The sequence below is a fragment of the Dromaius novaehollandiae genome, chromosome 20 (assembly GCF_036370855.1).
Source record: "Dromaius novaehollandiae isolate bDroNov1 chromosome 20, bDroNov1.hap1, whole genome shotgun sequence".
Lineage (NCBI taxonomy): Eukaryota > Metazoa > Chordata > Aves > Casuariiformes > Dromaiidae > Dromaius > Dromaius novaehollandiae.
In genome coordinates this window covers 9,165,693-9,186,978 of record NC_088117.1, presented here as the reverse complement: position 1 = coordinate 9,186,978, position 21,286 = coordinate 9,165,693, and the positions used below count along the sequence as shown (strand labels likewise).

Sequence of the window (21,286 nt, the reverse complement as noted above, 5' to 3'; positions counted from 1 at the left end):
ACTCTTCTGTTTACTTGTTTTATTATCCTAACGGGCTGCTGGCGGAGATGACCGCGAAAGTGCCGCCTTTCCCCGCCTTTGGCTGAGGATGCCGGTGCCCAGCGCTGGGCTCGGGTTTGGCCGCGCACCCGAGCGCTGGTTTCCAGCCGGGAGGATCAGCCGGGAGCGGGGGGAAACGGGGAAGGAGAGGGGAAGGCAAACACGGGAGCCGTGCAAAACAAATAGCCAGCGGTAACCCCACTAAATCAGACGTTTCTAAAAGGCAATATTAAAATATTAACTACGTAATTAAGTATTTATTAATTAAAAAGGAAGCCAGCCGCACGGAGCGGAGCAGAGCCCTAATCGCGTGCAAATTCCCGCCGGGCTCAGCTGCCGGCTGGGGCCTCGCGTCTCCACGGCCCGGGGCTGGGGAGCAGATTCCCACCGAAACGAGGAGGCGGTAAATCCCCTCGGTTGCATTTTTCCTGCATTTTTTGGGGCAGGAGCTGCCTGGGTGGGGATGCTCCTCCGGCTCTGCCCGGAGCGATGCGGCCGCGGAGCGGAACCGGCCGGACCCAGCGGAGCGAGGGCCAGCGCGGGCGAGATGGAGGATTGCAAGTGGGAGCGAGGAAGAAGCGATCAATACATTATTTAACAGCGGGAATGCAAATGACAAAAAATTAATGAGGGCCCCCCCTCCCCCGCGCCCCTCCTCCAACCCTCCTTTGCAGTAAGATTGCTGACAAATTCTCTGGAAAATATCAAAACAGCCTGCGGGTGTAACCTGCCAGAGTGATGCACCATTATCTATTATTGATGGAAACCTTGACAAGTTCCCTTTAAAAAAAAAAGGAGAGAGAAAGGGAGGGAGGGAAGGGGGGAAAATTGCATCTAATCTTTGCTTTAAAGCTGCAGCTGCTGGTTTCTCCTCCCCGTGGGTGGGAGGCAGAAGTTTGTCCCCGCGTCCCCGCACGGGGCTGCGACGTGGCCGAGCAGGCCCCGGCAGCAAATCCTGCAGGAAGGCTGGGCAAGCCGAGAGGAGGATTTTTCCTGGCAGAAAAAGTGCCTAAGGGGAAAAAAACCCACCTGGCAAGTCCCCGAAGCCTCACAAAGCCGCTCGGGAGCGGCAGAGGGACGAGGGACCGCGGGAGCCAGCACCGCGCCGCTATCAAACGCGCTGACGGGTGACACGCTGCGGGATTAATACTTTATAAATGTCACCGGCCTCCTGACAGGCTCCCGGATAATCCTGTTCTTCGGCCTCTTGGAGCAAGCCGGCGTGGCCCTCGGCCCGAACCGCCGGGAAGGTGTCACTTGCTTGCGGCAGCGACGGTCCCTCCCTGGGGTGCTGCAAGGGCAAGTCGGTGCGAGGGGGGTTGGAAAGTCACGGTGCCCCCCGAGCGTTGCCGCCTCTCCCGGCACCCCCAGAAACCCGCACCTCTCCCCGGCACAGCCCTCGCCGGGCCGGAGGCCGTTTCCAGACCCTTCGCCAGGCAGAGCAGCTAGCACCAGGTCACCTGGACGCTTTATTGGCTTAATCAGTTTATTCTCCTGGTGCTGGAAGACGACTGGTCTGTAATTCCCCAGTTCATTCCCTGGGTCTCCCTAAACCGGGGCCGTCCAGGTTGCAGCCGTGTCGAATGAGACCGGCACGGCCGCGGGTTTAACCCGGGCAGACCCGGAGGTGATGGAGTTAGTGCCCCTTCACCGATGGGGCCGAGCACCTTCTCCTCCCCGGCCTCTGAGGACGAGTCTGTGGAGGAGAGCACGGACAGGTAGGAATGTAAAAGCAGGGGCAGAGAAATGAGTGGAAATGGAGAAGTTTTATCAGAAATGGAGCTAAACCACAGGCACCTTTAAGCACCTTTAGTTGTAATGAGGGTTGAATGACCCGCAGGAGCGTGGTGGCTGCTCTTTCCGGGCTGGTGAGGAGCTGATTTATGCCCTTTCCTCCAGGCACAAGCCCCTAGGTTGGTTGCCTCTCCTTTGCTTTCATCCTACTGTGCATTTACACTCTCCCCTTACCCCTTGATTAAATCCGGCCACCCGTAAGCACCCTCAAGACGTTCCCCAAATACTCCAGACTGCACAGGAGCACTGGAGATCAAGAGAAGAAACACAAGATACTGAAGCTGGTAGCAGCAATTTGAGAGGCAGTTGCTGAGACGGGGATGCCAAGCAGGTTGCCGGCTCCAGCCCCTGCAGCGGGCGCTCGGCAGGTACGTGGGAAATCAGCTTTTCGTGGAGCTGAAGGTCACCCCTGGGCCAGCTGCAGGGGGACGGAGCAGCCTCTGCAGTCCCCGTGGTGCTGGCAACGCTGTGGCCAGCCAGCGCACTATTTTTGCTTTTCCGCTGTCTGTCTGCTAAAGAAAGCGAGCTTTGTTGACAAATGGACTTTCTGCAAAGTTTATTTTCCTGCTGCTAACTTTGTAGAAGGGGAAAAAAAAAGAAAAGGAAAAAAAAAGCATCCAACATAAATTCCCAGAATCAGGAGGTCAAGTTTAAAAAAAAAAAAAGGAAAACTACACTAAACAACCCATCAGTACTAGCTTGACAACAAGAAGAAGCGCTCTGGGCTGCGAAATAATGGTTTGAAGTTTGCATCATTAGCAGGGCTACGTGCCCCACATTTGCAATGCCGTCTGAAATGTATGCAAGCGGGGACTCGCGCGGCGCGGGGGAATCGGCATGGGAGTCGGCGAGTCCCTCCTGCAGGGACAGACCAGCCACGCTGGAGACTCGCAGGGGACGTTTCAGCTCCGGGCCCTGCGCTGGGTGACGCAGGACCTCAGAGGGGCTGGCTGGGAATCGCTGCTTCACCTTGACGTGGGCTGCAGGGCCGGCTGCTGCCCCCCTCCCACAACCCAGGTCTGGGGGAGTCTGCACCTTGCCGGGTCTAATAATGGTGAAAGGGCCCTTTTGCAAAAGGGGAAACTGAGGCACGGTGCGCCGGCCTGCCCCAGGTTAGTGGTCTGTGCTGAAAGTGGTGCCCCTCCAAAGCAAACGCTGCTCCTCCCGGCCTTTGCTCGCGTGCCGTGCCGGTGCCGCTCGCTATTCAGAGGCAGCACGGCGGTTCCGTGCCTCCGCGATGCGAGCAGTGACACTTCGGCTTGGGGACAAGGTCTCCCCACCCGGGTTTGGCAGAGAGAGGAAATCAGAGAGCTGGGCTGTCATGTCCGATTACATTTTCGCCGGGTGACCTCTGGTTCCATAACACAATTTTTATTATTTGACTTTGCGATATTGATTTTGGTTTCCTTTTCTGCTTCATTTTGGTTTCACTCTTTTCTGCAGGGAGTGACTCGGGTCACCTTCAACCTCTGCTTGCTCCAAAGTGTGAAGGAGGAAGGGTCACTCGTCCATGGAAAATGACCTGGAAGACAAGCAAGGTCTTTAAAAGCACTTGTGTATGGAGAGGTCACGTGGCTGCAAGCTGTGTTTGTGCCTAAATATCTGCAGAGTTTTGCTGTACAAAAAGCTCTTCACACCAGTTCAAGGGACATGGTTGGCAGCAAAATGGTTTCTCACCTGCACCCCTGACCTTGATTGCTGCTCCCGAGGCTGCAGCTACTGGCTGCAAAAGAGACTTGTTCCGATCGGGCACCATCCATCCTTGGGACGTCTCCGGAGGGAGCTCGCTCTCGTCCCTGCTTCGGTTGGGGTGGAGGGTGCCTGTAGCGAAGCCGGGGTGAAATGCCTTTAAGTGTGAGGAGAGAAACATACTGCTGGGAGAGGTGAAACCGGAACATTTGGGTTGCCCTTTCCATCGAGGCATGTCCTCTCTGCTGTACCCGTGCTGGCCTGGAGCGGTGGCTTCGTGGAAGAGGTGAATCCAGCACTGCCTTTTCGGTGCTGCAGCCCAATCCTGACCCTGAACGAGGCCCCACCATCCCGTCCTGGTGCGGCCCTGCAGCCTCCCGAAAGCCTCCAACTCACGTGGTGACTTGTCTTCCTCTCCAGGAGCTGCTCCTTGGAGGTGGACGTGAACTGCACTGCGACGGAGCAGCTCTGGACACGGAGCTCCTCAGATCTTTGTGGGAAGCTGGACCCAGGGTTTTCTTGTGGGTCCGTCACGTCTCCAAACTGGTTTCTGATTGAAAGAGAGGGATTGCCGTGGAGCTGCATCCCATCTCCAGCAGCGACCAGTAACGATGCTCCAGAGGAAGGAAAGATTCAGCCGTGCCGGGCAGCGTCTAAGGTAAAGTCCCTTTGAGCTGAGGCACCAGGCCAGCTGGTGCCCCGAGACGAGCGACTCCCCTCTCCCGCCTTGCTCAGCGTGCTGAGGCTGGAAAGGCCGCGGGAGGTGGTGCCCGTCCGACACGGGCAGGCGAACACACAGGTGCTGTTTTCATTGGGGTATTTCCCTTTCAGTCTTGCTGCCAGGTCCCTGTGGACCACTGCAGCACGGGACAGATACTGTCTACCCCGTTGCCCCTGGAAGGACAGCACCTGCTGATGGTCTGAGAAAATTCTCCACGTTTTCTTCTCCTTTATTTTCTTGTTTTCTATTTTAAAGCTCCAGCTACGGTGCCTGCTCCGTGGCCTCCGTGATGCGGAGGGGCACTAGCTCACGTGCAGGTCATCCACCGGGGACGGCCATAGGACCTTCTGGGCAAATGCACTCAGAAATTACAAGTGGAAAGGAACTGCCTAGGATACCCAGTCCCCTGGCCTCTAAAAACCGAGGGCTCTTTCCGCCTTGCCTGTCCTCAGCGACAGACCCCAGAGCCAGACCGTAACCAGCAGCGCCGACAGACCGAGCGCCGGCTTGGAGCAGCTCTTGCTCTTCGGGGACAGCTGGGACGGACACCCCACCTGGTCAGTGCAGTCAGCAGTTGGGATCCAACCACGCACAGCAAAGATCTTTATTGAATTACCTGCCACTACATCAATAAATCCCACGAGGCCGAGCAATCGATGCGAACCTCGATGGGCTGCGAGGTGAAAGGACAGGCAGACATCCGACCACGACGGAAGTGCTGACAGAAACACCGCCGAGCGCCGAGGCCTCGTTAGCCTCTCCCGTCAGCGTGAGCCAACATATATTTCGTGGTGATTCACACGCTTGTTTTTCCACTGTGAAATATAGTCCCCAGTAGAGGGATAAGATTAAGCTGGAGAAAGGACTTTTATAGCCTTCGCTCTTTCCCTCCTCACCTTCCTAATTACTTTAAATGTGCAAGGGGGTTGTCAAAAGTTATTAATCTCTTTCTCTCTCTCCCTCCCTCTCTCTGTTATCTCTATAGGTTTTTCTTTTTAATAATCCCAGGGCCTAGAGTTCTTCTGAGCCTTCGTCCACCTGCCCCTCCTTCAGCAGCGTGAGGCCGAAGAGTTGCTTCCAAGTTATTTCCTGTCCCCCCAAAATAAGCGCGGGGTATCAAACAGTGCCGCTGTCGGGTGTTGCTGTCGGGGGGTCCGAAAGTGCCGTTTTTCTGTTCCGATCAAAGCTCCTGGCCGCAGTCACAGCTCCGAGCCCTCGGGCCCGCGTGTCGCGGGTGGGAGCGTGGGGGCGCGGGGGGCTCGGCGCTGCGCACGGCGGTGACGGCCCCATGCGCCGTGGTCTGCTGCCCTCTACAGTCAGCACCACCCTCCCGTCTTGCTGAAGAAGAGACCCGGTGGAAAGCAGGCCCGGTCCATCACCCACCAGGATGGGACCCGTCTGCCGGGGGCAGAGAAAGCTCGGGCAGCCCGTGGGCTGCAGGGTGGGACCTTGTCTTTCACCCCAGCACCTAGTGCCCCGGTGTCCGTGCCTGGGCTAGGGCCAGCAGCCAGTTACGGGCAGCGATTGCACTGAAAAAAACCTGCAAAACTCTGAGGCTGCCAACTCAAGGAGCTGAAAGTGGGATGTGCCCAAAATCCAGGTCTATTGTTTGTGCTTTTTGCTCTTATGAAGTTTGATGCAGCCCTTGATAACAAGGTCACATATATGTTTTTCCAGGGGCCTGGTACAGCAGCTCTCTCCTCACTTGGGTCAGTTCCCAGCTCTAGCCCTTCTGCAGCTCTTCTCCGAGTCTCTTACCCAGGGCCTGTCCTCTCCTGATCATCCCGTCCACCCCTCCCTGCCTGCACGATACCTCTCCTTCCCCATACGCTGGCATCTCACCACTATTTGTTCTACCACTGCTGACCCCAGCGGAGTTACACGCATTAACATGAAGTGAGAATCCTGCCTTTTCGCTTTTGTTTGCTTCCACTGTAGTTTTTTCACCTCTTCCCCATTGCAAACCCTTCTGTGCAGCACCGAGGACTGAGCACGGGCAGAGGCAGGGCCGTATCAGGCCATAGGGGTGTCTGTAACTCCGGGATGCTCACGCACACCCAGGAGGGACTTCGCAGGGAACTGTAGTCACACCGACCAGCAACGTTTTCAAGGCCAGTGCTGGTCCGGAAGGCATCGTGCAAGAGGGCAGTTGGCAAAACTGCACTGATCTACCTAATCCCAGTTATTTGTTGTACTGACCCCGCCAGAGAGCCCTGTTTGGGTGCGAGTGGCTGTATCTGCTGGCATCTTTGCAGGGACCAGCAGCTATCACCCATCCCGGCCAACACGCACAAGCTGGAGACAGGCCCAGGCAAAGGACGCGGGATCGCGGCGGGGGAAGCGGCCCGGCAGAGGCGAGGGGCACTAGAGGGCAGGAGTGCTCCTTTTTCATCGCGCTTCTCAATAATTTTGCTAGTAATTCTTGCACAATTTCCCCTGTTCAGTGGGTCAGCCGTAAAGTTCAGTGAATCATTGCAGGAAACGACCTTGCCGGGCTGCAGTTAACCCGCCTCGGCGGCAGCCACTACAGGTAGCCAAGCGCTAAGCAGGAGCAATCGGAGAGGCTTGTTCACGGCGGCCTTCGACCGCCTGCCGAGCGCCGCTGCCAGCTTGGTTCTCCCAGTGGAGGAAAATTTGGGGAAAGGGAGCCAGGCTGTTAGTGTCCCCTGCGTGCTTTTTGCTGACGGGTGAACTTTAGCACGGTGTCTTTCCTCTGAGAGCAAAGCAGGATCCCGCATTGGTGCCAAGACCTGAATTACTCTCCTTTTCTTCCTGACGTAGCATCAGCACCCGGGAAGCAGCAGGGCATTTCGCAGGGTGTTTCAACATTGCCCGATCCTGAAGGCAAGCAGATACCTGTCAGCTCTTTCCTCTCTGCCCAGCCATCAGCAAAACCCATTCCTACGGGATCTCGTGCTGCTCTGTACCCTTGGGAGAAGTCGTGCCCCCCCTTTGCAGCTCTCCTCTTGGCCCCCCTCTGTCTGCAAAAGCAGACTCGCTGCAACGCTGTGATCGGCTCTGAGGCACTCGTTATCCAGCCTGCCCAAAGGTATATTTAGAAGCATCAGGTTTTGCACCACTTTGCTCCTGTGAGCAGCATATTAAGGCAGAAAGCACGAGCGGCACTTCAGCATCCCCCGACGGCAAGACAGCATGGGCAGAGCAAGGCTTTTTATATCCGAGGCTGATGCTATGAAAAGACCTCCCAGTTTAGTAGCTGCTCTGTTTGTATCGCACGTTATTGCACACGTTCTCTTTCTTCCTTGCCCAAGTCTGCAAGTGGCGCGTGTAAGAATAGCAGCTTCTTACTTCATCCGTCTGCTTCCTGCGCGTACTCGCGGGCGGCTCTGCGTACGCCGGCACCGCTCCCCGCCGCTCCTGTTTACTATCTTCCACCAACTCGAGCGAGGCGACGCAGCTCGGCACTGCTGCAGGAGCCACTTCTCCTGCAGCGTGTTTGCTCGCGCAGCTCGTGCCCAGCCTCAGGGGTGTGAGGCCGTGTAAAGCAGCTGAAGTCACCTTAAAAACTGCGTGCAAAGCTTACAAAAATATCTGCCTGGCGAACGCTTTGGCTGATAGAGGAGGAAGTAAACGGCCCGTACCGGCTCGCCGAGGTTAGCGCCGGGTGCCACCCACAAAGCAAGGCAGTGGCGTGATATTTGTCTCTAATTAAGTCATAGAAACAAGTTAATTTTCAAATAGGACCATAATCCCTTTATTGCTGCCTAGGGCCATCCTCCGTTGACGCAGCTATTGCTTTCCGCTAGAGGGACCCCACGCCTCTCCGGCACGTCCCCGCGCACCGCTGCGCTGTCATTGCTTCCTGGGCAGAAATTAAAACAAGTGCATACATAAGGATAGTAGCTATAGGGGCTTAATGCAGCTGGGAACGGGAGCAAGTTACTTGTGCACAGCTGCTGCGGGGCTCCCTTGCAGCGGGGCTGTGCTGCACATCACACAGGGAAGGGAGCAGCACGCTGAAACCCCAACGTATGGTGATGGGGTGGTTCGGGATTTACATTAGCCTGGTTAAAAGCTCAGGTATTTGCACGATGCTGTGAGGATGCTCCATGCTCGTAACAGGCTGCTCTGTGGTGGCAGCACCGGTGTCTGATTTGAGTTGAAAACCGTGTCGAGATTTGCACAAAGCCCGTTCTCGGGCCCTTTCGGTTAGCTGGCATTTTGCTGCCAAGATTCGTATTAGCGAACTGCGAAAACCGCAGAGCGTTTGCACGGCTGCTGGATCTCCGCGGGGCCGGGGGCACCAGCGGGACGCGCGCCGGGCCCTGCAGAAGGGCAGCACCGATCCCCGCTCCACGGCCTTTCTCCCCCTCACGTTAGCGAGCAGCTCCGCTCGCGAGGCCCCGTCTCCGAGGGCATCCCGACGCGCTGCGGGGAATCAGGGAGGCGCAAAGGCAACGTGTGAGTGCGGGGGTCCTAAACCCCCGTGCGGAGGATTTAGTTCAGGTGACAAACGCCCAGCGGGGCCAGGGTTTTACGGGGCCGCTGGCAGGGTTTTCCTGACGCCCCACAGCTCGGGGGAGAGGCAGGGCCGGGGCAGGGGGGCTGAGGCCCCCTGTGCCTGGCCGCCGCGGGGGCTCGGTGGCCTCCCCGGCCTCAGCTCGAGGCTCTGCCCGAGGGCCCGGCCCGGCCCCGCGGAGGCCGCGACCCGCTCCCGGCGCCCCGCTGGGGACAGGGCCCGGCGCCGCGCCAGGCCGCACAGGGCCGCGCCGGGGCCCCTCTCGGCCCCGCCCCGCCCCGCCGCCGCGGCCGGCAGGCGGCGCTGTGGCCCGGCGGCCGCGCGCGCGTGTGGCGGGAGCCCCCGGGCCGCCTCTTCCCTGCGCGGCCCGGCGGAGCGGGGAGGGGGGGGGGCCGGGCGGGCCGGCTGCCTGCGCCGCCGCCGCCGCCGCCGCCGCGGAGCGCGCAGGCCGCCGCAGCGCCTCTCGCGGCTCGCGGGCGGGCGGCCGGCAGCAGCGGGAGGCGGCGGCGGCTCGCAGCCCCCGCGCCGCGGCCGCTCGCTGGCTCCTGCGCGGCTGGGCCTGAGCGCCGAGCCGCGGCTCCGACATGTCCGGCAAGATCGAGAAAGCAGGTGAGCGGGCTCGGGCGCCGGCGGGAGGCCGCGCTCGCCGCCCTGCCCGCGCCGCCGCCGCCCTTCGGCGCTGCCCGCCGCGGGCCTGGCGCGGCGGCCGGGCCGGGCCCCGCGGCGGCACCGGCGGCGGCGGGGGGCGGTGGCGGCGGCTCCTGTCAGCGCGGCGCGGGGCCGGGGCCGGGGCGGCGGGGGATGCTCTGCCCGCGCCGCTGCCTCCCTCCCTGCCTCCCTCCCTTCCTCCCTGCCTGCCGCCCCGCCGCGGAGCTGCCGGGCCTCGCCCGACCCGCTGCGGTTTCCTCGGTTCTTATTTATTTTCTCCCCCCCTTTACACCCCCCCACCATCCTTCGCTGTAGCCTCAAGCAAAGCCGGGGCGCCGCAGCGCCTCGGGGCCTACTTCGCTGCGAGCCGCCGCAACTTCGTCAACTCCTCCCGCCCTGCCGCCGGCGCCGGGGCGGGAAGGGCGAGTCGGGGGGCGATGTCGGGGGGCCCCGGCCCGCCCTGAGCCCTCGGGGGGCTCCCCGGAGCCGCCGACGCGCCCCACATCGCCCCGCGTCCGCTTGTCGCTGCAGGCGGTTGGGTGCCCTTGGTGTTCCTGCGTAGTACGTTTAAAGATTCAATTGGTGTTTCGCAAATCAAGCAGCGGAATTATTCGGTTTAATTACGTTGCTTTTAATTAGCAGAGAAAAATCAATGTTTTGTTTTGTCTTTTAGCGCTAGGAACAGCTAGACGGCTTCCTGCTGGGCAGCGAGCGGCAGCAGCCTGAGCGGGGCCGTGCGGAGCGCGGCGTTCGGGCTTTCCAGGACAGCAGCCATTGATTTAGGACAGATTCCCCTTTTTCAAAGGAGTGAAGTCGGTAGTAGCGTTTTCTGGTTTTGATCATTCCGTCCCGGTTTGTTCTGGCTTCTGCGCCGCGCCGTATGTGACTAGGTTTTCTCGAGGTACGGTTCTGGGGTGGCCTCAAGGGATGAGCTGCCTGGCAGCCAGCTTTTAAGTGCGGTACATAGGCATGTTTCCAGCTCTCGGCACTACGTTACTGTCTAACAAGTGTGCATCCCATCATGGGACAAATGTTATTCCAGAAATATCATAGGTTAATCCAACATGCGATCCCTTACATCTTATCGCAATGTAGTGCTTTGCTTTGGGATCCTGGCTGTGTCTTTTTAATGCTTGTTGGTATGTTGTAGCAACTTTTTATCCTGGAAGCAGGTAACTGGGTAAAAGAAGAAAGGTGTCAGCAGCATATCTACACCTGGGGCGAGCTCTAAAAGCGATGACACTTGTTTCTGCCAGGGGTGAATTTGGCTCGGGATTTTAGTAAATGCTGATAGAGATATAGACAGTAATCACAGACATGTAAATAAGTGATCACGTTTTGTTTATTCACGTGCAGTAAATAACCCTGTGAGAATAGTAAATATAACTCAACACCAGCGAAGCAGCGTGGAGAGTTCACACGCGGGAAGATGCCTCTGTAGACACACACAAATGCAGTGCTGTTCCATAAACAATAGAACAGAAAGGCCAAAAATACCATACAAAACTCATATGCTGCGCGGCCTAGAGACCTGACCTTGCGACACCCTGAACTCCCACTGAAGAACTCAAGGCATCATGCAGGATCCGTCCCCAGGTCAGTGCTGTAAGCGTGCAGTTTTGGAGATGCACTGGGTGAAGTCTCGATGCAGAGGCATTCGGGAGATTGCTTGGAGTGGATGTGTATTGTAGCGATGATTTGCTGAGTAATAGTAACTGTAAATCTCAGAAATTGTCCTCTTTCAACTGCTTTAACTTTCATTTCTTAATAAAGGTTATTTAAGAAAAAAATCCAGCCCAGCTATAAACTGGAGGAGATGAGGAGGGGAGGGAGGGAAGAAGGGCTGGAATCCAGCTGTTTCAGTACAGTACACGCTTGATCGTTGTTTTTAAGCGTTTGAACTTGTGACTGACAGTTTGGTTAACAGCATCACCTAATTAACACAGTCTATACTACTGCAGTAAATCAGGGATAATATTTGTCAGAATACATGTAATAGCAGAACAAAGGCTATAGAATCGTGAAACAGATACTGTGAGGTCTAAGGTCGGCCTATTTCTGTACATTTGTCTTTGTTTTTTTCTTATGGGAACAGAAAGATATGCAAGACCCATTATGTTGTAAATAAAATGGACCATTGGCTGATAACAAGTGATCTTGAGTATCTTCAGAGCTGGTTTAGGCTTTGATTTGACTCTGAGTATTCATATGGAAGAAGAAAATGTCCAGCCAGTCAGACTGGGGGAAAAAAAGTGGTATCTTTTAAGGGTTAGATCCCTGGAGATCTTATATACATCTACTCCCTGGGTCCTTAAATGAAACACATTGTCAGCACTTAATAAAAACCTGTAATAAATGATAACGGATAATAGCTACCATCCTGTCCTCCGAAAAGAGTGGATAAGACTCCCTCTGGAGCCTTGCAGTACTGCTATTTAATCAGCAGAAGGGTCACTATAGAGTGATGCAGAGCACTGCTTTGGAGTGAAGGGGAGCCATCTGGTAACCCAGAGTAAGATAGCATGTTTGTTTTTTAGTAGTATTGGAGGCTGGTCCTTTAAGCTTCAGTCAGGAGACTTCCAAGTACATTTTGAAAGCAGAACCCTCTTTGACTTAAGGAGAAAGAATAGCATCCAACCTTGTATTTTCTGTACTTTAAAATTGTCGTGTTTGTGACTTTTTGTCTTCGCTTTCAGAAGATAATTGTTCTCACTGTAGTTAGTCTTACAGTTCTGATCTGTAATCCAAAATGAGGATGCCAAGAAAGAGTGGAGAAGGCAGCAGAATCTGCTTGGTTTTCCTGTTACCATGGCAATACATGAATCCCTGTATTTATTTACCTGATGGATTGCATGCTCCAGGGAGTTGAACTACTCTGCATCACTCAGGGAGAGTAAGGGAGCAGTTAGACACCGTGAGGTATGAAACAAAAGCTCTTCCATGAAGAAGGTCCATTCGATCATGCCTTTTACTGCAACCGGAGAACACATGGGTGCCATACCTGGAAGGTTTATTCTAGTGGGTATTTTCGGTCCTAATCTTGTAGTTGTTCTGCAAGCTTTTTCGCATCCTGTGTAAGCTTGCCTTTTCAATAGCTGTCTCGCTAAGGTTATTTGAGACAACTGTGCTAAGTGTTTAGCTACCTGGAGCGCAGTCAGTTATCTCTACTCAACTTGCCATAAAACTGGGTATATTTATTCCCAGCAGACTAAGACTGAAAATGCTGTTGTCTTCACCTTTTAATGATAAGCAGTTTCCTGATAAGCAAATTCATCTCTGAAGTTTCCTCCTTTAAAAATTGCTAGCATAAACATATATGGATAATCCTAGAAAAACTTTGTTCTTAAGGAGAATGGTAAAATAAAAGAAACAGTACAATTCAGAGGGCCTGATCATACACATCCTTAAAGGAAATTCCCTGTTTGTCCAGAGTCCTTCATGCTGGTTTACATCATTCTGAATTGTGCATCTGTGACTGTTTTTGTATTAAGGTGCAATTTCCAGGTATCATCTTTTTGGGAGTATGATATATTTTGAAAAATAGATTTTTAACTGTCTTTAGTCATCTCTTGATCATTCAATTCGTCTAGAAGTCATCCTCTGTATTTTTTACATCTGTACAATTTTCTGCAATTTCTCTTCCTTTTTCTGGGTTATGCTTAGGTGAGTTACTAGGCAGCACTCTCTTTTTGGTTCAGCTGTACTTTCACCACTATACTCTGTTCTCAAGCGTAAGTGAAGACTTTCAGGTTATTTAGAAATTTTGCACTTGACCAATATAAGGTGCTGCTTTACTAACCTAGTGGTTTTCAAACCAAGTGATAAATCTATGAGATGTCTTAATCTGGGATCTGAAGATTAAATTCTTCTAAAGGCTTAGTTCACCACCTTAAAGGTAATTCAGTTGCAATTCTTCCGTACTTCCTTTAAACATCTACTGAATTTTCTACTATATGTCTCTCACATAATGACCTCACATGTGCTTTTTATTGTATATTGCTTAAAAAGCATTGGCAAACTCTAATTTTGCATGGAGGCAAAATACAGGTGCAGGATGAAGATCACTATTTACTGCTTCTTAGAAATGGCACATAGAACAGAATTTTGCATTTTTTTTATAAATCTGTGTAGCCTTGACAGATGTCCTATTGCATAGCTTCAAAGCTGGAGCGTTCAGAAATGTAGCCTGCAGGATAACTGGTGCAAGACTGAGATGGTCAAAGCAGTTGTAAGAAAGGAGTGGACAAGGATTGGAGAAGAAAAGACAGCTGAAGTCTAATGGAATGTGAAGCAGCTGGGTCGTGCCTTAGTCAGTGAAAAAGCTGAAGCTGGAAACAATTGCTAAATTTATTTTGAGTGTAAGCAATCGTTTTCCTTGAACTGCAATGACTAAATATATCTGTTGGTGTGATTGTGTGGGGTGGTAACTCCTACTGGCTCTTGCTAACCTCCTCCTGGCAAGCAGAGGCATTAGTGGAAGTTCACTGTCACTCAAGAATGCAGCACAAGTGTCCCTCATCTGGGTCTATTGTTTCTCTTGCAGGGAACATTTCCTACTTGTAAGGGACCTGTAATCTATCAGCCTGGCTTGAGTTGTTGCACTCTATTGCATGAGTGGAAGAAACTTGATATTTGTTCTTGGGGAAGAGAGTCAGTCTGTAACTACTTTTTTTAGGTTTCCGTAGGTATCCATTCTTCTTTTTGAAATCTTTGAATTGCAGTTGATACCTCAGCTGATACTCTAATGGTTCCATCTATTAGTAAAGTGCCCCTGTGCTATACTAGAAGGACTCTGTTTTTAAATATATATTAACCCCTATATATTAACCCTTGGCAGAGGCATTTGGCTAATCAGACCTAACCCAAGCACTCACTTGTTACGTATATTACCGGAGAAGCCTAGATTGTCCTCACTTGAGCTACTGAGAGGTGACAGCTGGAATTGTTTGTTATCATAGCAAACATATCTAATTTCGTGTATCATTGTACCCCAGCAAAGGTAAGATGACAGAGAGCATCACTGGTCTTTGTGCCAGAAAAAACTCCAGAAACTATGTGGTATATTAAAAGCTAATAAATTATATGTCGGAGCTACAGGTAAGGTGATTGAATAGCCGCCTTCCTCTCTCCTACAACTCACTACCCCCATCGTTTTGCCAAGTTTGGATGCATGTAGAGGATATAATTTGTTTTCTTTTCCAGTGCCTGTCATCCCCAGATTTTTCTTCTGAAACTAGAGCTCTGGAGTTTTGGGGGTGTTAGCACCAGTGCCACTTTGCAAAGTTAAAATCCACTGACCTCTGTGCACTATTGCTTAGCAGGGAAATGAATCTTTGCAGTCTGTATTCTTCCTGTAGTGATTTTATAGTATCTGGAGAAAAACCTGTGCAGGGAGATAAATCTTTCAGCTTCTCAGAAATTTGTAACAGAGTGTGTTTTTCTCTCTGAAAATAATTCAAAATTTGTTGTCTTGCACCCTCCTGAGTATTTGAGAGCTTCTGCTCTGGCTTTTCACCTATCATGTTTTCTTTATCAACATGAGCAAATGATGGGATTTGGCCACTGTCGTGATAGCAATGTGGAAGTAGTAGTAAAAGTGTTTACCTATCGGCAAGAATATTAGCACTGTCATTTGTCACCTTTCTCTAAATAAGTCAAGCTTGGCTTTCATGTTGTATGGCTGAGAAATACAGGAGAAAGTTATGGAATGAGGGGACGGTAATGGAGAACAGTGTGTCATTCTGGTGTTTTAGTAGAGCTTTGAGGAAAAGGGAGGCCTGGTTGGAGGAAAGCTGGATGTATTTTTCACATCTGCAAGTTTAAATTTACAGCCCCAGAGCTTGAAAGCATATCAAAAAGGAAGACAGAGAAGGAAAGAGGGACATCATGAGTGGGAGATGCTGATGAAAAGGTTGGAGAGAACAGAAAAGAAGTGAGAAGAAGCCCAAGCCACAGATGTTAGAAGAGGGAGGAACGGTGGGCTAAGTTGCATGGAAGTAGAGTAGATGGGAAAAATCAGAGGATGGCAAAAAGGGGAAACAGGCAAGGAGGAGGCTACTGGCAGCTTTCGTAGGAGTTTGTTCCAAGGCAAAGAGAAAGAAGATGAATTTCAGCAATCCGGAAGAGCTGGAGGAATCCTGCAGGTTGGGACATGCTGCCAGAGGAATGTTCTTCAGTTCTGCCGTTCACATTGCTGCGACTTGACAAATTTACAGCTACATTACCTGATCTGTAGCATGCACTCTGAAAAATATATTTCTGATCTCTTCTTGTAGTGTGTGGCATTGACGCATATAGAGGAAACAATTTCATCTGCATGAGAGAGAAATGTTGTCCCCACATATTATATGAAGCATGCCAAGAAAGCTGATGATTTTGATTATCAGTCCACTTTTATTTGTGTTGCATGTTTCACTTAAAACTCTTCAGTTTTAAAACAATCTCTTGATATTAAATCTATTTGCTATTTTAGTCACTGCTGCTTATCTTCTCTGGAGTTTGAGAGAGTGTTTTCATGTTGAGAGCAAGGAAGAAATAGAAACAGAGAAGCAAAAAAAAAAGAGGGTCTGTATGAGAGCATTCATTTACTTAGTGGTTTGGGAGGTAGGATGTCAGCTGTGGGGGAATCAGTTTTTGTACGCTTGATTTCTGTTCTGTGATCATTTAAAAAGTAATCTAAAAGATTTTAGAATTGACAAGAGCTGTATGGAAGTTCTAAGCCTTGGTGATTAGTCTTATGGGTTCATGTTTCTTCCATTATTTTTGGCCCCCCTTTCATACCACAGAGACAGTCAGCTCAACATGGGTGGCAGTGAACGAAGGGTCGTCTTAGTGATGGGGCTAAGGCTCTTTGGATTAAGCAAATGTGTATTTTTCATTATTTTCATTTATTTTCCCTGGATAAGGGTCTATGCTGCTGTGTGTAGAGCTTTTCTGGTGCCATGAAAATACCGTGCGTTTTGTGATTCAAGTTAAGATCTTGGTATTGCCATCAGTACCTCTAAGGAAATATTAATTCATTATTGTGTTGAGGGAGAAAGGTTAAAGCTTGCTTGCATGCTTGCGCATGCTCTCTTTCTCCCTGTCCCTAACAGAAGGACCCTTTATTGCGTACCCAACGTATTCACTGAACCAGTCCATTTGTGTGGTAGATTGGATGTCTAATTCTGGCCCTCATAAGTATTAAAATCTTGGACAATTCTGTTTTGAAAGAAAATAGATGAGATTTTTCTTCATTTCTTCTTAGGCTTCTGGAAAGAAAGGAAAAAATCAGTAGTGGTTTAAAGTGAAGAAAGAGTTAGCCACAGCTGATAAAATCGGAGTGAGCAGATGCCGCAGCTTTGGTTGTGTGACTGAACACTTAACCTTGACAGAATTTTACCAATACACTAAATATATAGTCTAGGAGTGTTAAATTGTAGTTTGCAGGTAGTCTTTAATTTAGTTATTGAAATGGTAGCAAAGGAATGTCTTTACATATACAGCATGTTTTATCCCTTACCTCTTGATTTTTTTATTGTACTTCTCAGCCTGCCAGTCTGTCCTGCCCTTACTGCCCAAGAGGTGGTAAAACAGCCTCAGGAATTAATTCCATATTTAGAAAGTTTCCTTTACGATCCAAACATCATGTAATCAAGGGCATCTAGGGAAATCAATATTTTAGTTCTGGTTATGTGGCCGATTCCAACCAATTCTAGAGAGCAGCATCTGTGAATCCTTCTGGCATTCTAACGGTGGACTTTAGTTAGCAGGGCGATACCATTTAAAACACAGATTTCCTTTGGGAGTTGCATTGTCCTTTTATTTTGTGTTCTGCCTGTAACTTAAGTTTGTCAATTTGAATATGGTGAGATAAAATGCAGATTGTTCCCATTTGTTTTTCGCTAAACTTTGCAAAGCAACTTTGGATCTTATTGTTAGGAGTGCTGAGTCTTTCATATGCAAAGAAATTAAATATCCCTTTTTGGATATGTTTTTACCATCTTAAATATTTTTTTAAATGCATTTGTTCTGCATTTCTAATTAGAAGAAGCTTTGAACTAAATTATATACAAGAATAATAAGTTTGAGGAACTAGCAAGGTCTACCAGTGGATTTGGTTAGAGCTCAGCTGTGAATTTACAGGGACTCCCAGAAAACACTGAGCATTGGCTTGTGCAGGAGGTGGTTTGTCTCTATAACTATCCTTGGAAAGGGTGTATGGAACCACATATTAAGCCAAATGCTGGATTTTTAATGCAGCATGATTATAGTGGTGTACGGGTTGGGTTTATTCTTTTGTCACTTGGAGTTACTTTCCCAAGGCTACCATGTGGGAGAAGTCTGCAGTACCCAAAAAGAGGAGACGCATATGGAAGTCACGTGGCTGTTGTTTTTGATTGCCTTACAGCTTTATGAGCAATTCCTGAGATAACATCATCTGGCAGAAATTGGGATGGGGAGTTTCTGTTTTCAGCTTAGTTGGTCTGCTTTGTAGATAGCTGTTTGCTCTTTGTCATTGAAAACAGTGACAGTTTTGTCTCCTGTCAGTTTAGTGTGTTGCAGTTTGCAGAGGAGGCTCTTTGGAAAGCTGCGGAAGAGCCTTGCTAAATTTTTTTAAAGGAACTTAAGAAATGGTATTCAAATTGCATTGCTTACGACGAGGTGGCCCTCTCAATTACGGCCAGTTTTGTAATACTCAAGTAGACAGTATCCCTCTGAAGAAACCATTGAATCTGGACATACAATTAGGTGAGTCTGCTCAAAGGTAAGCTTCATTTTACACGTATACCTCTCTTTCTTAATTTGTAGCATCTTTTCATAAGGCATAGTGATTGGCCATCCATCCTCTCTTGTAACTGTTGGACTTGCTCACCAATTTCAGTCAAACTTTGCAAAGGAATAGATATCACAGTTTTAGTTAAATTTCTGCACACTTTCTGAAGAAGGCTGAGTAGAAAGAAGAGACACGAAATGATGTCTTTATTATAGCAACAAGGAAAATGTGGCTGTTTTGTACTCCATTTGGCCATCCAGCATCAACTGGTACACATGTAATTTCAGAATCACTAACACGCATGGTGCTGCTTGTTCAGAGGAGTGCCAGGGCAGATGTGAGGAAACGAGGTTTCTTGTGTAGGGAGAGGGGTAGGTAAAGTTTCACTAGCTTTACTGCTCACAGAAAAAAAAAAAAAGTTTTTTTTTCCTAAGACCTGGTTGATGCCCGTTGCTGTTTGATGATTTAAGTGAGGCTGCAATCACATGCTCATTCAGTTACACAGACATTCTGTCAATTAAAATTTCTTATATCAATTTATCTTGCACTGTTAAATTCACAGGCATGATTATATTCTCAAAAAACATGAGAAATCTGTGCAGTGAGTTACTCTAGTTTAGCCTCAGATGGACTAATTGATGCAACCTTTGGGTATAAACCAGGTCCAAGAATGAATGGCTGTAGATCCTTTATTGCATAGAGACTTCTCATTTCCTCCCCAAATTTCTTGCACCAGCACGCTTGTGTTAAAAACCGATTGTGTCTTTTAAGCTTTTGCCTCTAAACTTACGAAGGTAAGATAAATTCTTAAAAGAGAAGTTGATAAAGATTTGAGAATATCCTTGCTCAGAATTGCTCAATTTTGCTAAAGTGGTTTAAAATTGCATCTGTACTGAAGCAGGTACAGTTTTGTGTATACAAAGGCTAAACCACCTTTTATGTATAATATAATCTGTGTTCTAATAGTTTCTAGTCCCTCATGGTTTCAAGCAGCTGTCAAAATGTTTCAGTATGGGATGTATAATTTTGGAAACGCCAATCTTTCACCGCAGGCTGTGGGAAAAGCCTGTGGTGACTATGACTAGCGTAGACCATGATGCCTAACATTTACACAGTGAAGTCTGGGGGAGATGAATCCCAGCCTTTGGCAGATTTCTGTCTTTCTGGGTAGTTAAAATAGAGTTTAAATGTTCCTCGATAATGTAATTTCATGAATGCAGTGATTTAGCAGACAGCTTACTGTATGCCTGGCCGAAGCAGGTGAGGCATTTCTTGGTTGCTGCCCTCACGGGTTGGTGTGCCCGTTGCTTGCAGTGCTAAGGCAAATGCACTGTTTTGCTGTGGTGTTCACCCCCGATGCTGCCCAACTCCCCGGGGAGGAAACCAGAGTTAAGAAAAGACCCCTTACCCCTGAAAAAATCCTGTCTCACATGCAAATTGCTGCTGCGAGAACTAAAGAAGGAACCTTATGCACCACAAAGGGGATGCCTGCAAGAGCTCGCTTAATATTAACTCTGTTACTAGTGGCAGATCTGTGGGCTAGCAACATTTTTGCCTTATTTGCTGCCAGTTTCTGAAGATGAAACAGATACTAGACCTTTAAAGTGGAATTTCTTCGGTTTCCCTGGTGCTGCTCAGCCTGGGGAGATGCTGCATTGCATTCCATCAGCTGGGGATGATTTGGCATCGGGCTGAAAGGTAAAAACACTGATAAAAAATGTTTTCCTTTGCTGTTAGAACAAAGACTACTTGAATTGTGATCTGGTTGGCTTGGAATGAGGAATGCCAAAGAAAAGCAAAATCCTTTGGAACAAAGCACATATGTGTGTCTTCTGGGGACAGATCGGAGGAGCCTCTGAAGGACACCGAAGTGTGGACTGCTGGTTAAAGCTGAAGTGTCTTAGTAAAAATGGCTGGGCAAATGCACCCCTAAAACTGCGTAAGGAGGGAGTTTGGTTCTCATCACTTGATGTATACATTTCCAGGTAGACTTTAAACAAAAATGTCTGTCTCAGGTGAAAGCATTTATACACATTCTTTAAATATGCATTGGCAGCTCTTACTCTTAGGTTTTATCCTGAATTACAGCCTTGATCATTAGACCTCAAATCTTAGGTGAATGTTTCACTATAATACTTATGGGCTCCTGGGAGACATCAGCTACACCGCAAGTGATACACGTGAAAATTTCTCTAAGCTTTCATTTGGCTGGCAGCCTGGGAAGTGCCAAAGTATAAAGGATTGAAACCATCTTTCTGACCAAACGTTGGTATAACTTGCGTCATTGGCTGAGATCGGCTAGGTTGTTGTGGCTTTTCGGTATGTGCAGCTGCGTAAGGAAAAAATATTTACCTGGCAGTAGACCACGGTTGTCTGTGTTCTGAATTATCACCTGAATCTATATTTTACCCTTCTTTTTGTTCTGGTTGAAGTTAACATGATACGGAAGAAAAAACTACAGGAACATCTGAGGGATTTTTTCTGGCAGCTGGACGGATAGGTTTATCTATAAATCCCAAGAGTTTCCGGCTACAAGGTGTGTAATAGCATTAGTAACAACAAAAACAGCGTTTGAACGTTGTTGACCACTTATGTCATGGCTTTGATACTTCTCAAGTTCTGTAAGTACTTAAGGCTGGTATAAATAATGTGAGCTAAGATTACAGCTGTTGGTCATTCAGACTGTTAGTGCTCTACTAGCAATATCCAAAAATTTCCCACATCAAGTGAAAGCATAACTGTGATTTTGAAATCGTTTCTCGGTGTGCATGTTCTGCTAGCACTGGTGTTGACAGAGGTCCTGATCTGTACTGCGGAGTCTGATACCCGAGGTGAATAACTCACCCTGCCAAATAGCCTTTGCTGCAGTGTTGCCAGTGCTGTGGCATGCCCTATGGGGAGAGCTAACAAGCTGAGCTTTTTTATTTACTTTCATTTGCTTTTATTGTTTAATTCTTCTCAATTTAGGTACTTCACATCTAAAAGCCTTTGACAACCTAGTATAGCAGGTTTCAGATGTTATCATACTGGCAAAAACCATGCTAGAAATATGGATACTTAGCAGTATACATTTATTGAAATCGTTTTTCAAAGCTCTCATATCCGGAAGGGTGACACTCTTTGTGTTGATGCTGCACACTATGATCTTGGTCTTGGGACT

General features: G+C 49.5%; 1 protein-coding gene and 1 long non-coding RNA gene across 4 annotated transcripts in view; both read left to right on the top strand.

Annotated features, from left to right (window-relative positions):
- The first annotated feature begins 960 nt into the window (after positions 1 to 960).
- Positions 961 to 5,105, top strand: LOC112984167 (uncharacterized). The gene is made up of 2 exons (XR_010392383.1): positions 961 to 2,201; positions 3,277 to 5,105. It is a non-coding gene; the product is annotated as an uncharacterized LOC112984167 (long non-coding RNA).
- A 3,937-nt stretch (positions 5,106 to 9,042) lies between these two features.
- The window catches only part of RAPGEF1 (Rap guanine nucleotide exchange factor 1), an 89,487-nt gene continuing 77,243 nt past the window's right edge, over positions 9,043 to 21,286 (top strand). For 2 of the 3 annotated variants that reach the window (XM_064523777.1, XM_064523776.1), the window contains exon 1: positions 9,044 to 9,332. In XM_064523777.1, the coding sequence (XP_064379847.1) occupies positions 9,308 to 9,332 (25 nt within the window). In that variant the 5' untranslated portion in view covers positions 9,044 to 9,307. Of the gene's footprint in view, positions 9,333 to 21,286 lie in introns of all 3 variants that reach the window. The other variant, XM_064523775.1, reaches the window with a different exon arrangement.